Source organism: Clupea harengus, chromosome 15, assembly GCF_900700415.2.
Source record: "Clupea harengus chromosome 15, Ch_v2.0.2, whole genome shotgun sequence".
NCBI classification, from domain to species: Eukaryota; Metazoa; Chordata; class Actinopteri; order Clupeiformes; family Clupeidae; genus Clupea; species Clupea harengus.
The window spans coordinates 25,341,869-25,358,108 of NC_045166.1; the positions used below are offsets into that span (position 1 = coordinate 25,341,869).

At 43.3% G+C, this 16,240-nt stretch overlaps 1 protein-coding gene across 1 annotated transcript; it reads right to left on the reverse strand.

Annotated features, from left to right (window-relative positions):
- cnstb (consortin, connexin sorting protein b) lies at window positions 1-11,495 on the reverse strand. Its single transcript, XM_012820979.3, has 9 exons — window positions 11,382-11,495; window positions 9,250-9,280; window positions 7,864-7,950; window positions 6,633-6,753; window positions 4,588-4,609; window positions 4,120-4,434; window positions 2,151-2,280; window positions 1,241-1,734; window positions 1-638 (listed from the first exon to the last, which is right to left on the reverse strand). Exons 4-8 carry the CDS (start codon window positions 6,740-6,742, stop codon window positions 1,526-1,528), a joined length of 786 nt encoding a protein of 261 aa, XP_012676433.2. The 5' UTR covers window positions 6,743-6,753; window positions 7,864-7,950; window positions 9,250-9,280; window positions 11,382-11,495; the 3' UTR covers window positions 1-638; window positions 1,241-1,525.
- Window positions 11,496-16,240: the final 4,745 nt, after the last annotated feature.

The following is a 16,240-nucleotide window of genomic DNA, read 5'->3' on the forward strand; positions in this document are numbered from 1 at the left end:
TTAGAATGTATTTTTTTTATTGAAACCACCAAAATGATCCAACATCATTTACATGTCTCGTCTCAGTGCACATTCGCTATTTACAAGTAAATAATGGGAGAAAAACACTCAGTGACATTTAAGTTACTGCTGATGATGCAACAGAAACATTCATACACCTTACACTGCCTATCTCGGCAGTCTCTAACAATTTCCATAAAAGGGTTTCAGAGCCTCTCAGTTGAATATCTGCCCAATTCTGTAAATACAATATATCTCTGTAAAGACAAAGATATGTTTTAATGTAAATCTCTTAAAATTTTGAGTTTTTTTCAATACTGAAAAAGGCTCCACAGAAATCACATTTCCATAACTTTGAGATTCCAGTGGGGTTTTGTTGTTTGATGGCGAATGCTAGTTATTGTGTAAGAAACTAATTGCAAAGTTTTCTTAAATTACCCTTTTTCTAGATAGCTAGTACGTCCAGAATGTCCGTGTTGAACTTGCATGTCTTGTTCACACACAGCAGCTGATGCAGCCAGAACTGGGTCCATCTAGGAGTCGGTTATTTCTATTGGGAAAGTCTGTCACTGTGTGAAATATCAGTAATATACAGTAAGTAACAGAGACGAGCCAGTCACAGCAGCCCAGTAAAGAACCTCACCCCAAACACATATAAGGGCGACAGTGACATCTTGTGCCCAGGGATTTATATGATATGGCAGCTGCGACTAAACGTGTTAACAACATCGAATGGTGTTTGCCTATGGCCTATGAACAAATGAACAGTAATATCCTTTGTATCATCTCGGTCCCTTTGTGAGACTTTGATAAATGACTAAAACCAGAAGACTCAAACAATCACTAGTAACACTCAGCATAGGTTAATATCTGAACAATGCATTGTGTGGGCCTATACAGCATTAATAATAATAATAATAATTTATTTTATTTGTAATGCACTCTTCATTCAAAAGAATCTCAGAGTGCCAACATATTAAAAGAGTGCATTACAAATAGTTATTGTGTAAGAAACTAATTGCAAAGTTTTCTTAAATTACCCTTTTTCTAGATAGCTAGTACGTCCAGAATGTCCGTGTTGAACTTGCATGTCTTGTTCACACACAGCAGCTGATGCAGCCAGAACTGGGTCCATCTAGGAGTCGGTTATTTCTATTGGGAAAGTCTGTCACTGTGTGAAATATCAGTAATATACAGTAAGTAACAGAGACGAGCCAGTCACAGCAGCCCAGTAAAGAACCTCACCCCAAACACCCTTCAAAAGGTGCACTAAGACTTGACCACAGCTTTTTAGCGGTGCAGTTCGAGAGCTGAGAATCTGGGTTCTTGTCCTGAGGAGGGAAAACCAATCCCAGTTACAAACCTTTTCTATTACAGCAAATCCAGGTTGTGGGCCTAAAAGTCCATCCCTAAAGTGGTGGAACAGGAAGTTCATGGCTCAAAACACACTCCATGGCTGTTAAACAACAGTGCAAGAAGTACTGCATTCCCAGAGTCCACAGGGCTGTCTGGAGGTGAAGGGGGGCTAGGACACGGGGAACAGCCAGTGCGTCAGCCACCCGACGCTGTCCCGCACGGGACCCCAGTACGCGTCCACGTTCTGGGAGAAGTCTGTGCACACGGCCGTGCTAGCGTTGCCAAGGAGACAGTAGACCGCTGTCCCACCGATGCTTATCACCGCGGTGATCAGGCACAAGAGCAGGAGGATCAGACAGGAATCCGCGCTGACGTCATCTGTGTACAGGTAACCATAACGATGGTATTAACAGAGTCAGCTATTGGCCAATACACAACATGCAATGTTAGGCCTGAAAGAACTACAGACTATCACAAATCAGCTGCAGTGTACAGTGCTGCAAAATAACATAACTAAATAACATACCATAATAAAATAACTACTCTACGGCTGAGAATTTCCATAGTCGTTCACTAAATGGGTTACCAGACAGTGAAGAAATCGCTAACGTTTATTCCACGTACACTGTCCCAAAGAAACAAGCAAGACCTCCTTCTCTATGGGGTAAATGTATAAGGCTCAATGTGAATGAATATAGTACAATATCAACAATATGGACAATATCAACTCCATTAATGAAGAGAAATAAAGAACAAATCAGTGTACATGATTTGGAATGGAGGCAGGATCTTACCCTCACTGGGCTCACTGAAGCGGACTTTACGCTTGGCTGTGCGTCTGCTGGGGCTCTCTGTGGGGGAGGCTGCTTCCTCTTCTGGAGCTCTCCTCTTGAGGATGGAAACTAGTCCATTGGTTGAACACATCTAAGAATACGAGAGAGAGATTGAAGGTGAACTCCACAAGAATAAATAATAAATAAATTATTAAAAGGTTAAAGTTAATTGTGTGAAAGGTCTCATGGTCTTCCTTCTGTGTGCCTCCTCAGATCTACATGGGCATATTGTAATGACTTATTCTGACCACATGGGGTCAGCATGCTGCACACAATTGTACAACTGTACAACTCATGTTCTGCATGGAGGGTTTGTCAGGGAGGGTTAGTTAGACAGAGAGCTGCTTGGCTCGCCATAACAATAGTGACACCGATACACCCAAAGATTCTGGTGGACAAAAAGGTTTTTCTCATAACTCTTTCAGGCAAACATGTCTTCAGAACCAACAGTGGTGACCAGGTTTGAATGTAAATTAACCAAATAAACACACACACACATTTCTTTTACTGAAAATCAGAGAGATATCCTAGAGAGTTATCTAAGCATAACTCTTTGTGAGTCCAGGTGCCTCAATCAACATTGTCCTGCCATACCATAATAAACACAGCTAAAAAGGTTGAGGCCCTTAGCTTACAGCAGCACCTTGCTAACCCCACAGATTAGTCGATAACAATAATCATGCAGTATAAAACCGTATCACATTACCAAAGCTGGGACGGCACAAATGATGACACAGTTACACATAAAGGAAACTCCTATAGGATTTGTGATCTACCAAATGTACAAGTCTGAGGACAATACTCTTCTAGAGTGCATGCAGTTATGGGAAGCAGACATATACAAATCAGAGGCACACTAGACTTTATGCAAGAGGTCCACCACACCTCACGGCTTTCAAGGGGTGTGCCACTCCCTCGACAGTCTCTCAAAACATTACGACTGCCCGGTTGCCACGACGACTCTGGGCCATGACATCACCAAGCCTGCACTAAGCAGACAAAATGAACAAGGACAGCCCCCTCGTGACTGATGCGGCCCCCGTAATTGAAAACAAATGCGGCCAAGGCCTGGACTCAGTAAAGCAATTACCCTGCCATTTCACTGACCAAAGAATCTCAGAGATTTCTCCAAGCGGTCAACTCCCTTCTGCCTCTAGAAACCACCCATAGATAGGGCGGACAATAGAATTATGGGAGTCCTTGGAGACAAACAGAAACGTGTGGGAAACAGGAGCCTTTGAGAATAACAGGCAGAGAAAGCTTAAGTGGCGGAGGTGTATCTTCTAACACGGATCAGGTGTAAATCCGTGTGATAATGTCGCTGTAATACTTTAGGAGTCATTGGTCTGTGCTCACATGTCCTGGTTCTCAGTGTAATACAACTACTACTACTAGATGACGAACTACTGAATTAATCTGCATGTTTAAAAGGAGAATTGGAGAAATAGGGTAAGCCGTTGTGGCAATGCTGAATCTACTCTTGGGGTTCTTTTCTGAATGAACTTGAATGTGAGTTTGAGTTCTTCCCCATGAGAACTAAAATGGGACAGAAAACGACAACAAATTGACATCTGCCTGAACAACAGACATTTTTTGTCCCGTTTAAGATTGATTCCTACGGTGACCTCAAGACACCAAACTACTGTCTCTCTTCCTCCACAGCTTAGTTCCATTGGTGTATAATGGTTTGCTGTGTGTTGTTATGTCATCTAATAATTCAGTTAAAAGAGGTTGATTATTAGATCTCTGATTGGATGCATCAGCTGAGAGAGACTAACTGTAACATATTCATTCCTGTAAGTCCTCAATCAAAGGAATCATAGCCGTGAGGAAATCCTATTCCAATCCCACTCTCACTCTTGTCATATTGCCTAAAAGGCTTACAGGATGGTTCGGGAAAGGATGTCGGGGATTAGGATTATATCTGTACCTCCTCCACCTGAATGAATTTTGCCAAGTCATCCACAGGTTCCAGTCCCGTGCTCCTCGCCTCTCCAACTTGCCCCTGCAGCTCCTCCACACCCTCCTCTTCCTCGTCCTCGTCCTCCTGCTCCTCCCAGAGGTCCTCATCTTCCTCCTCTACCTGCTCCTCCCCTTCTCCTTCCCCATCCTGTTCCCTCTTCGGATGGAAGGATTCGCCCGCTACCGTTCTCATGTTTATGTTCTCAACAGAGGACACAGGCTGCTGCACACCTCCAGCCTCACACGGCCGGAGGCCCTCTGTCTGGGGTCGGTCCCCCATGTTCTGCAGAGGTGAAGAGAAAGACAGGTGGCATGTTTGATGTGCAGCATGCAATCACAATTAAGGTTCTAGGGGGGAAACTGAAGATGTCTGCAATGCACAGGCGCTTCAATGACAAGAATAGGGATGAAATAGCAAAATGATTCAGTCACTCACCTTTTCCAGGTAGAGAGTAGGTCTGTAAGACAGGGAGAGAGAGAGGAATAAATACGAGATTAAAAAGAGAGCAAAGAGCATAAAAGTAAAGGTGAGAAAAAGAGAGAAGGAAGGTTTGGGGTGTTTTCCAGAGTGTAATAAACAGACAGACTGTCATGGCAGTGTCATGTGCGGCTCATTCCATAAGCGTGGCATAACCAACATACACTTCCGTAACTATCAGCAAACCTGTCTAGAAAGTTAGTGAAAAGAAAAAGACTCTTTTCACTGAAGAGAATGATAAATAGCTTGCTGAGCAGCGTGAGAAATGCTGAGAATAATTCTGGAATGCAGCAGTTAAGGAAGCTATTCCAGTCCGGACATGTAAGCCCCAACACGGAGCAAAGCAGACGCCTCTGAAGGTATTAGCTCTTATTTACATACGCCTGTGTGCTTCAGTATAATAAGTCAGCTTAATGGACCAAGGCATGGGGGAATGTCACCCCTCCATATGAATAAATACACACAATCACTTTAAACAGCGAAGCAGAGCAGAAGGTTTAATAGAGTGCACCGACAGCCTGCACATCAACAGTTGCTGAGCTCCTTTGGCATTGCTTGTTTCATGGTCAAACAGCTCATTCTGTGGCAGAACCTTGCACTTAATGTACTCGGTTACCAACGCAACAGTTGGGGGATCAAAGGAGAACCTTGGCACGCTCCTGCAAAAGAGGGCGGATTATGAGATGCAGACACACACACCTGGCTTCTTCATTTGCAATGCAGAACACAACCTACTTATGTCAAACTATCTTCCCCTCGAGCTCAAGCACTTAATAATCAAGCGCATTTCATCACTGTGCTGTATGTGTGATTAATCTCTGCTTGATGAACATGAAAATGTCTGAGGCCCATCTGACTTTAATGAATGTAGGTGCTTCCTTTAGGGTCTTGTATAACATGCATGTTACTTTCTGGGACAGGATAAACATCTACATCGTCAGAAATCAGCTTGTGTTCTGGTGTAGGAAAATCAGCATCAGCACCGGTGATGACCTCTCTCTGGTTACGTTTTGGCCAATGATTGATTGAGCCGCATGGAACCTGATCCAGGAATCTGGTAGTGCGGCCTGAGGCAAAGGTCGTGAACGTGACCCTGATCTACATCACTGAGGCTCGGACGTGGCCTGTTGGGCTTCACTCAGAAGCTGACACTACAATAGATCCTGGCCTGACCTTGTGCAGATGTGGCCATTTGACGATGCATTTATACATAAACTGACAGCACATGATTAGCAACACAAGGTTGTGGCTTCACCTTCAAAAGGTACAAGTGTACCGCCTCATGTTTTTTTGAAACATACTCTAAAATAATTTAGGTCATTTAGAGACGAGTACCTGCTTAATGACCAAATTGTTAAATATATCACGTGCAGATCTTGTCTATTTTGCAAGGCATGAGATTTTGACACTTTGTCCTAGTGCAGGAAAGAATGAATCACAGACAAGACCATATCTGTTATACCATCACACTAAGTGAGGGTTCAGTTCAGTTCAGTTCCCACAAATACTATAGATTCTAACAAAATATACATATTCACTCTTCACATTACTTTATACAGAAACAGCTGATGAATGATCAAATGAAAATGACGGCTTAAAGATTCACAAACATGACTGACAAACACACAGCGCCCTTACACACACACACACACACACACTCTCACACACACACACACACACACACACACTCTCACACACACACACACACACACTCTCACACACACACACACACACACACACACACACACAGCGCTCTTACACACACACACACACACACACACACACACTCTCACACACACACTCTCTCACACACACACACACACACACACACACACACACTCTCTCTCACACACACACACACACACACACACACACACACAGCGCTCTTACACACACACACACACAAACACACACACACACACTCTCACACACTCTCACACACACACACAGCGCTCAGTGTGTTACTGCCTCCAGGGTTGAGTGTTAGCGGTGGGCGAGCTCACCGTTGGTGGGTCCCGCAGATGTGCCTGAGTAAGTCCATCCGCTTGGACTCTTCATGGGAGCAGTCAGCCAGCGGTGAGGCACCAGCCCGAGGCCCCTCTCCCCCCACCATCCCCTGGGATTCTGCAGAGGAGCGAGCGGGGCGAGAGAGGCACGTTTCTTTAAACTTCAGAGAAGTGTCATGAATGTAAACTCCCACACGTTACTCACATGCACAGAGAGGTATGGTTCAGCATGTCGGTTTACCTCAAACTATACATGATATGCATAATTATGCAGGCGCATTTGCAAACATATTTATGCCTTAAAGAGCCACACACAGATGCTGTACATAGGTATGAAAACAAGATGCAAACAGAACACGAACACATGACCTCATGTACACACACATACACACACACACACACGCACACACACACACACACATATGCACACACGCACACACATACACACACGCACACACACATAAACACACACTATGACATGTGTACACATGAACCGTGACACACATAAATCAGGCACCCACACACACACGCATGCACAATGACACCCTTGACAGACTTCCAAAAAAACATTAGGTTCCTCCTCCAGCTCAAATCCCTGGCAGTTGTATTATGCAAGCGCCAGGGACATGAGAACAGACACATTCCATCGCCGCTGCCAGAAGAGGAGGAAGCAGAGCTTCATGACTCAATAGACAGGGGAGACAGAGGCTTTATGTCAGAGGCTTTATGTCAGGTCGGGCGGGGGGGAGTTGGCTGAGGTGAAATCTTCGGGTCCAGACGCTACAACTCCATGCCAGGAGTTTGTGTCCTAATCTGTACAATGGTGCAACTCTTCAGAGGGTGCAGCGATCGATCAGTCCCTTCATTTTCACGTGTGGCAAATGCTGTCTCATGTTCTGTGTTCTCATGTTCTGATGCATGAAGTAATTACTTGAATGAAGAGAAATGTAATTTACTGGCTTAGTGAATGCTAAGTGCATAACACACCGGTGCGTTTGTTACCTGAATGTGACCCTTCCAAACATCTGGACTTGGAGGAAAATACAGGAGATAGGTGGTCTAGGTGTTTTAGATGTGGGGTGCCCACCCCACATCTAAAACACCTAGACCACCTATCTCATGTATATATAACAGACATGGGGAAGACACATTGTTTTGGAAGGAGGTTGGGGCTTAAGAGAGAAACCACACAAGAGAGGTGCTGTTTGTGTGTGAGGTGGGCTCGTACCCCATTGTTCCTGCAGGTCAGCCAGGTTAGACAGCAACCTCTGGTGGTACAGTCTCTCTAGCTGGAGGAAGTCGACAGCCCAGCGGTCTGATGAGGGGAAGTGGTTAAAGCCAGTAACAACATAATCCCTTTTGACCATCATGTGACATGACATAGAAGCTATAACTGGTTGAAATGCTTTTCAGTCTCTGCTGATTAATCTGTCCGATTAAAATTCCCTGCCTCAGCACCTCAAGAAATGACTCCTAAGCTCTAAAAACATAAGCCATTTAAAAAATAAGGTTTGATATTGAGTCAAGACTTTTTTTTTCCCATCTTGGATGTACAATCAAAATATGTATTGCAAATGTTCGTTCAGATCAAACCACAGCAAATTAAAAAAGTTAAAAAGTGAATTATTTACAACAAACATTGTTAACTGACAAACATTCATAACTTACAAACGTTCATAACTGACTATCCTCAGAAAACATGATGGTGAACTCCACCTGATTAGAACTATGCTCAGACAGTTATGGTGATCCCTCCCCTCCTCCTCCCCACACCAGCAAACCCACAGAGTGGAAACCGACACTCCCTCCTCCGTCTCTGCTTCCTACTTTCCACAGGCCTGGGCCGGGTTGGCATGGCAACTGCCAAAACAGGTGACTGGGTCTGGCACACTAACAGCCCAGAAGAGGTGGCGAAGTCCAGAGGAAACGCGAGGAGCTGACAGATCGAACCCACCCACGTTTCGGCACAAGCGATCAAGATAAAAAACTAGCGCCCAAAACAAAGGCTTGCCTGACAGATGTCTCTGAGAGATCAGCTGATTTAGGAACAGAGACTTCTGCTGTTTGTGCAAAATTATTATTCTGCTCTTATCCGTAGGCTAATATGGAGCTTCTTTGTACACTTGGCTCAATCTGAGGGCCATTAAAACAAAAAAGGACACAACCTAAACAGGAGTTACCCTGGGAGATTAGGTTTTCATTGTAGAGTTTTGTTCCATAACACTGTCTGGCTTATCACACATATACTGTGCCAGTATGTTTTTAAGTCATAACAGATCTTGTCACTTATCTATTGTTTTGGCCCTTTTCTTTTGACTTTTTAAAGAAAGCATATTAAGTAATTTACTGACATACAGCAAGCATCATGATGGTCTCTATGTCCACTTCCCTTCACTTCCCTCAGGTCCCCTCTGAGTACTTCCTGTTAAGCTCTAGCACAGGATAATGGACATCACCAGTGGCATCTGTCCAAACCCCCTGTATTTGTTAGATGGCTATCAGACTGGATGGGAGACAGTACAAAACAGCATCTCTCTGATGATAAGCAAGGCAACCTTGTGTTTTTTGGACCCTTGGGAAGTGTAATGATTCCAAACAGGAAAAAAAAGGATACAGTCTTCCTCCAGGAAATATGCTTCTGCTATCTGTAACGGAGGTAAAACAGTGTTCAGTAAAACATCCGTTCGAAATTCCCATTCTGGGAACTGGCTCACTGTAGCCTTGAGAAACCAGATAAACATCAGGACCTGTTAAACTTTCACATTGTCAAGCATAATAGGACCAGGATCACTTAGCCCGGATAAAATGTCCTTCCTTTCATTATGGTTCTTACTCCAATGGCCATCTTAGTTTCAGGGAATCCATTCACTGAACATTTGGCCTGTTTTGAATAAGAATCCTCACTTCCTGTAGAATTAAACTTCTTTCAATTTCTGTTGAGCAAAGAAGGCCCCATAGATATCTGAAATACCATTTCTGTTGGCTAAAGAGCAAGTTTTAGAGGCACCATCCCATGTTTACAATCACTAATAAACACAATGCATGCCTGTCAGTGTCTGAAATCTGCATGTGACTACTAGACCAAACATGCAGAAACAGGTTTGGAGTTAACCTATAGCTGGGGAAGGGTCACACAGTGAGCTCATTGCCCATTGGTCCACAGTAAGCTCATTGCCCATTGGTCCACTTGGCCATGCCTGATGTTGTGCTCTGATCTTTCTAAATAATTCCCTCTCCATGACAGACCTCACTGCAGATAAGGCTATATTATATATCCGGATAATAACTAGCAGTGAATTACACATTCAGCATAACCCAACCAGCACTGAGCTCACAACACAAAGGTCCTTATTATATAATTCCCAGGGATTACAAGTCCTGCTAACAATAATACTGCACCTAACTCTTCTGAACCTCTGTTCAAATAACAACACGAAAAACTCCCTTTACCAAACTGTGTGAACTTTTGACCTTTACATTCTCTGTGCAATATAGTACCATCTAAGCAATACAAGCCATCAATCTTCTGGACAGGGCAGGGAGATAACCGGGGCACGTGAGATGGCATCAGGGGAGAAGGGAGAGGGTATGCACACTGCATTGCTGCATCCTAAGACCCATCATGCTGGAGAGTATTTTTCCACATCACAGAATTGAGTTTAGTCTGAATGATGTGCCCCGAGGCTCAGGTCATCGACGAGCTCAGCATGATGATGACTGTGTGTTTGCCTTTCAGTGTCTCTATTGGGCTGGCAATCGCAGAGGTCATCACTGAATCCATTTAGTGAGTTCAGGTTTAATTTGTTTGTTCAGGTACATTGAGTGTATTGATCTGAAAGCGGTTCAATGACAATAGTGTTTATTTGAAACAGAGACAGGTTGGTACGTTTTTTTCTACTGCTAGGCTTAAAATATTTGACAAAAGTAAGGCATTGCTAAATTCTAATAATGACTGGAGATGATTTATCCCTGTTTTCTCAGGAACCCTGATACCGAAGCCCTACGCTTCAAAACTTCCAAAGATGGTAGGAAGGCTAAATTAATACCAGAACTTCCAATGTGCGGAATTAAACAAAAACAGAGCAGCAGAGAAGAAAAGTGAAAGAGAGAGAGAGTTTTTAGAGTTGTTGAAAAATGAAGCATAGTCATGATCCTAACTGATGGTGACAAGCACATGGAGTGTGAAAAACAATGCCAGATTCCCCAAAAACCACAACTTTGGTCCCTGCAGTTTTCTTTGGAATGGAATGAAAATATATTCACAGCCCACAGTAAAATCAAAAGAAGAAACGTATGAACATGAACATAAACAAAATACAAAACCATATAAATACCACAACATGCAAAACAATGTGGCACCAAAACTCAAACATGCCATGGGTAGGACTAGGGGGACCCATTTTAAATAGAAGTAGTAAACATCAACACAGTCTGTGTCACACCATGTGTGTCTGTTTGTTTTCCTGATACGGAGAACAGGCACGCATGAACTCGGCGAGGCTTAATCTTTCTTTTCAAAACCTGTTCGCCAGGTGAAAAACTCTAGGTAGGACATCAATATTATTGGAAACATTTCAAAATAAACATTGCACTGTGCACAAACAAACACTGTGTACATACCTCCTGAGCTAAACAGCTTAGAAAACCAAAGTACTCAGAAAATGCCATTCTGTTCGACCCATTGTTAGTGTGAGAGAGAGAGAGAGAGAGAGAGAGAGAGAGAGAGAGAAGGGGAGCAGCACTCACCTGATGAAGAGACTGGGGCAGCAGTGTGTGATCACTGTGTTCCCCCAGAGACTGCAGGGAAGCCAGAAGAGAAGGGCTGGGCCCCGGGGGTCCAAAGGCAGCGGAGGAGGGGCCACCACCTAAAAAACACATCCAACCAGTCCAATGCAATCCAACCAGGTAATCCGCACAGGCTAACAGGCAGCTAAGTACGCAAACTCTTTGCGGGAAAAGAATGCTGTTATGAGCCTTTAAGGGCTGTCCTGCTGGTTCTGAGGAGAACCCATTAAGGTCTCATGATGAACCCTTAAATGTTTTACCTAGGATCTTTCAGTGTATTGTGTGATGGCACGCAATACTGCTGAGATGGACCCAGACAACACAGTTTACCATTTTAAGGTGTCTCTGCAGGCATGTCAGGCCCCATCTTACTGTGTTCTTTGTTTTCTTGTGTTCCATGTAGATTAGAATGGGATGTGTGCTGATCAGCTGATCATGTCTATATTACATTAACAGTCTTCCTGAGCCAGGGATAACTACTGACTGCCTGTTTTATACACACACACAGGATGATTGCCTACTCTTGTTATATACAATACTATATACTACTTCCTTAGTAAGTCTATGCTATCCAGTCTTCAGGGAAATACACTACGCTCCACATTATCACTTCGTGCTCTAGACATAATCTATGTTTACATGGTACAAATCATCCATCTGATTTGAGTCCTTTACAACCTAATGCGACAAAAAGCAAACCCTGGGTTATAAATGTTTAACTTGATAATGACAACATCCTGTTTGGAAAGTCTCTTTGACGCAAAGGTAATGACGGTAAACAATAAAGAAAATGAGTGGGGAAAAACACATACCGTGAGCATCGCTGTGAGCTGAGGCCCCTGTGCTGTCGGCCATCATATTTGCAGACTGAAAACAGCCTTTGCTCTGGATGGTATTGCTTCTTGTTGACTGATGCACAGGTTGACCCCCAGTTGACCCCCAGTGTTGCTTCTGTTCCTGAGTCACCTGATTCTGGTTTTCATCTGAGCCGGACAAGTGCGGGGTTGCCATGGCGTCAACGGGTTTGGGTGTATGCGTCTCGTCCCCATCTCGTCGCCTCATGACATCAGCGGTGGGGTTGCTCATTAGGAAGTCGTCAGCATTGAGAAAAGGCAACACACCCCTGCTCAAAAGTGAAACTCCGTCAAGAACACACATATGACTGTGAAGTGCTCTTAATGAAGCGCAACTTAATGCACAAAAGCTTAATGCACTGTTAATATGTTGAAATTTTAGATCAAATTTTAGCCAATAATTACTCACACACCAAGGTATGATCAAATTATAAAACCAACTGAATCTTAAAAGTAGACCACCTGTTTTCCCTGTTCTACAAACTATTATGCCATTTTGTGCATGTCTGTGTGTAAGATGGTGATTGACATTTGAGAGATCATTTGCATGGCATGTACCCGACCTTTTACTGGTAAACTAAAAAGGAGTGACACTACTTCTACTTTTTTTTTCTTCCTGTTTTGCTGAGCACACCTGCCTGGAAAAAAAGGAACCTCACCTATGGGGGCAAGCTTAGAGACTCAAGCTGAAAGAACCTGTCAAACTCTTGCCTTGGCAAGACACAGGTAAACACTTCAAAGAATGGTCACACACGGCAGAAGTGCAAAATGACAGGCGTGTCCATAAACAAGGGCCCGTAATGGGCGGCCTGCCTTATTCATGCAGGGACTCTTGTCTTTCACTTAGCCGAAGTGCTCTAGGGAGAGCGAGTCCCGCTGTCAGAGGGGTAACCTGAGACGGACCAGAGGAGACCCAGGGGAGTGGCTCATTTGGGGATGGGGAGTTATGGCCACGCAGTGGAGCAGGGAGGACAGGGGAACAAACTAGGGAAACACTTTCTGTGACCCAGCTGTACAGGTGCTTTGATCTTACAGGTGATCTTACAGGTGGACATGTGGAATATAGATGATGAGAAGAGGGGGACATGGATTCAAATAAGGAGAGAAGGGAAATACACCACAGGCAGAAGGTCTACACGGGTGTCTCTGGGTCTTAAAGGAGCCTGGTTCTTTTTTTCAGGCGCGTGTGTTTAGAGGAAGAAGGAAAGAGCAACCAAACAGGTTTGACTCCTGCTGCTGTTCCGAGTTGGTTCGTTTGAGTCAATGTGAAAACACATCTTTTGCTCATTCAAGCTTATATCGAGAAACGCTAAACAGCCCAATTAAGAATCCACAAGACCAAGTACAATGTCTCTTTGTTGCTTGGGTGCTACTCACATCCATTCAAAAACCTAACCAGTTAATCATAATCAAGAAGTGGTTAGGAATAATGTTGTAAAGTACAGGTGCTACAGCAGCTAAAGATCGGTCAGACTCAGAGATGTACATAGATGCATAACTCTGCATTTTACATGGGGCATGAAGAGGCATGTTTAGAGACATTATGTCTGCATGAACTCATTACAGACCAGTTTATCTGCTTGACATACAACAAGACAGGGCTGGGCTGGGTCGTTCTGCTTGCCAAGTGTGCAGTCGTAAGAGGAAATATAAGAATATTTTATCTGGCAAAAGATAGTAAGCCTACAGCACTGAGTGACCAAAGGTAGAATAAGGCTGATAAACAGTGGCTACGTGCGTTTTTGTTGTTGATGTGTTAGTTTGTTGGATGATTGGTTATAATACATTGACACTAAGTTGAGAGCGAGATATATGGATAGGCTTGGGCAAAAGTTACAAGGTTAACGTTGAGAGTTACTGAAGGTTAGGTCATGGCGAGGGTTAGATAACAAGTGGTCGACATCATGATGAGAACTGATGGTAATTGACACGTAGGCCTATAGTACAGTTTGTGCATGATTCAGAATACAGCAGTGTCTAAAACAGGCCATTCAATTATTATTCCATTATTTCGGTTATAGATTACACTTATTGTAATGTAATTCATAGATGACATCTTACTAAAAACAGACCACAGCAGTAGTGAGGATTAGTGAGGGACATATTTGTTGTGCGTTGTCCCAAATGGCCTAACAGTCTATGTGTTTCCCTAGGCGATAAAAAGCCGTCATGAATAAACTGTGTCCTACTTCCAGGCCTTGGGGAATGAATAACATGGATTATAAAAACGAACGTTTTGAAAGAATGAGTATCAAGAAAACCAATAATGATTATAAGTTCTGGAGTTGGTTTCAATTCATATTCAAGTATATATTTATTATATATATCTATATATATATTTGACACAGATTACCTGTTCTTCCTGTACACAGTATTATCAAAATACATTAAAACAGTATTGATGCTGCAACAACGGCGCCTCTCAGATCGCCTGGAGGAGGTATAAAGCACTGTATATTCATGCCTTTTTAAAAAGGTCCCCATGATAGCCCACGATCGACTAACATTGCCAACAAATCGAGGCAAAGTTGTTCTAAACAACCCAAACACACGATACCTTGCTCGTCTCTAATCAGTAGACAGTTTAAAGGCACATGCAATATCGATACATAATAAACCACTAGTTTTACTGTAAACAGTTGCATAGTTTTGCAGTCTTAAATACTTACAGTGTAGATACCGGCGCGTCCCTTGACGCTCAATCAGGCGAGTGTTGCACAGGTTGAGGTGTATCCTTTGGTCTATGCTTTGGACTTAGAAGCGGACAGTCCCATGGCTAGTTAGAGTTACTGCTGAAAACCGATCTCAAGTCATTCCCAAGCGAATGTTTCCTCAGGTCGAATTGCTACTAGCTTCCACACGGGTTTTCTGACTGACATGGTTGATTCGTTTATATTTGTTTTTAGCGCCATCTGCTGTATCAGCTGCATTAAAAATATTCGACCCCTTACATACATTCCGAAGAGACAAATATCCATTTATCTCTGGTTTGAGTCTACCAAAGCCTTCCCGCAAGTAACCCTGAGTCTATGCTTAAAGCTGGAGTAAAAAGTTATTGTTGCCAAAAAAAATGAAACTGCTTCAGGACTGAAAATGATGATGTAACTCTAATGGTTTGGTAAATAAACAGTGCCTTCAAATTGTCAACAGATACACCTTAGAACAAAAACACAGCTAAGACACAGCATCAATATGCATAGAAGATAGGAGTAATTATCTATTATCCTATACTATGGCTTGTGTACACTATGTGTGCATGCAGGTGTGAGTATGCTGTTTCAGAGTCAGCTGTTATGAGCGGCATTGACGGTGACATTACTGTAACAATCATCACTCTGTAAATGGTTTAGGAGAGAAGTTATTTTATTGTTATGGATGCATATACAGCATGGGCTACACAAGCCTCAAAGTGGGGAAAAAGTGAATTTGTTTTTCTCGGATATTCACAAGTACAAGATTAGTCAGCTTCGGTAAAATGTTGCATGCCAATATCAGACGTGTGTGTTCTTCTTGAACTATTTCAGCGGCCTGAAGTACTTCGATTAGTCTCGGCTGAGATAAATAGCCTTCACAGGAAAAGGCATTGCCATTCACCCCCAAAAGATCTGACTGTTGCTCGAACAAAAAGGGAGCACCCTTACATCTGGGCCAGTCCTTCAGGTCTGAGGGGAGATAATAAATAAGTTTAAATATTTAGGAACTGGAGCAGAAACATTCACGTCTCTCGGAACAGAGCGCCACTGTAGCATCCCTGGATGAAGAACAACTGCAGGCATTGGCAGCAGGGGGCAATGAGTCTTAACTCCATAATAGGCTACCTATTGCCTTTTATACACACGTGAACTCTGTGTGACTTCCTCCCTTGATAACTCCGTCCCCAATGAGTTCAATTCATAGTGGCGGTGGGGGTATCCATTCTGTCACAAGTACAGCTCAACCTACCGCATGAAACACAGGATTAGGTAA

Excerpts from the sequence above, each read along its gene's own strand:
- cnstb (XM_012820979.3), bottom strand. The coding sequence starts at position 6,742 with ATGGTGGGGGGAGAGGGGCCTCGGGCTGGTGCCTCACCGCTGGCTGAC. Across the intron at positions 4,610-6,632 it reads ATCTGCGGGACCCACCAACG|ACCTACTCTCTACCTGGAAA; the intron begins GTGAGCTCGCCC and ends CCTGTCTTACAG. Across the intron at positions 4,435-4,587 it reads CTACTCTCTACCTGGAAAAG|AACATGGGGGACCGACCCCA; the intron begins GTGAGTGACTGA and ends TCACCTCTGCAG.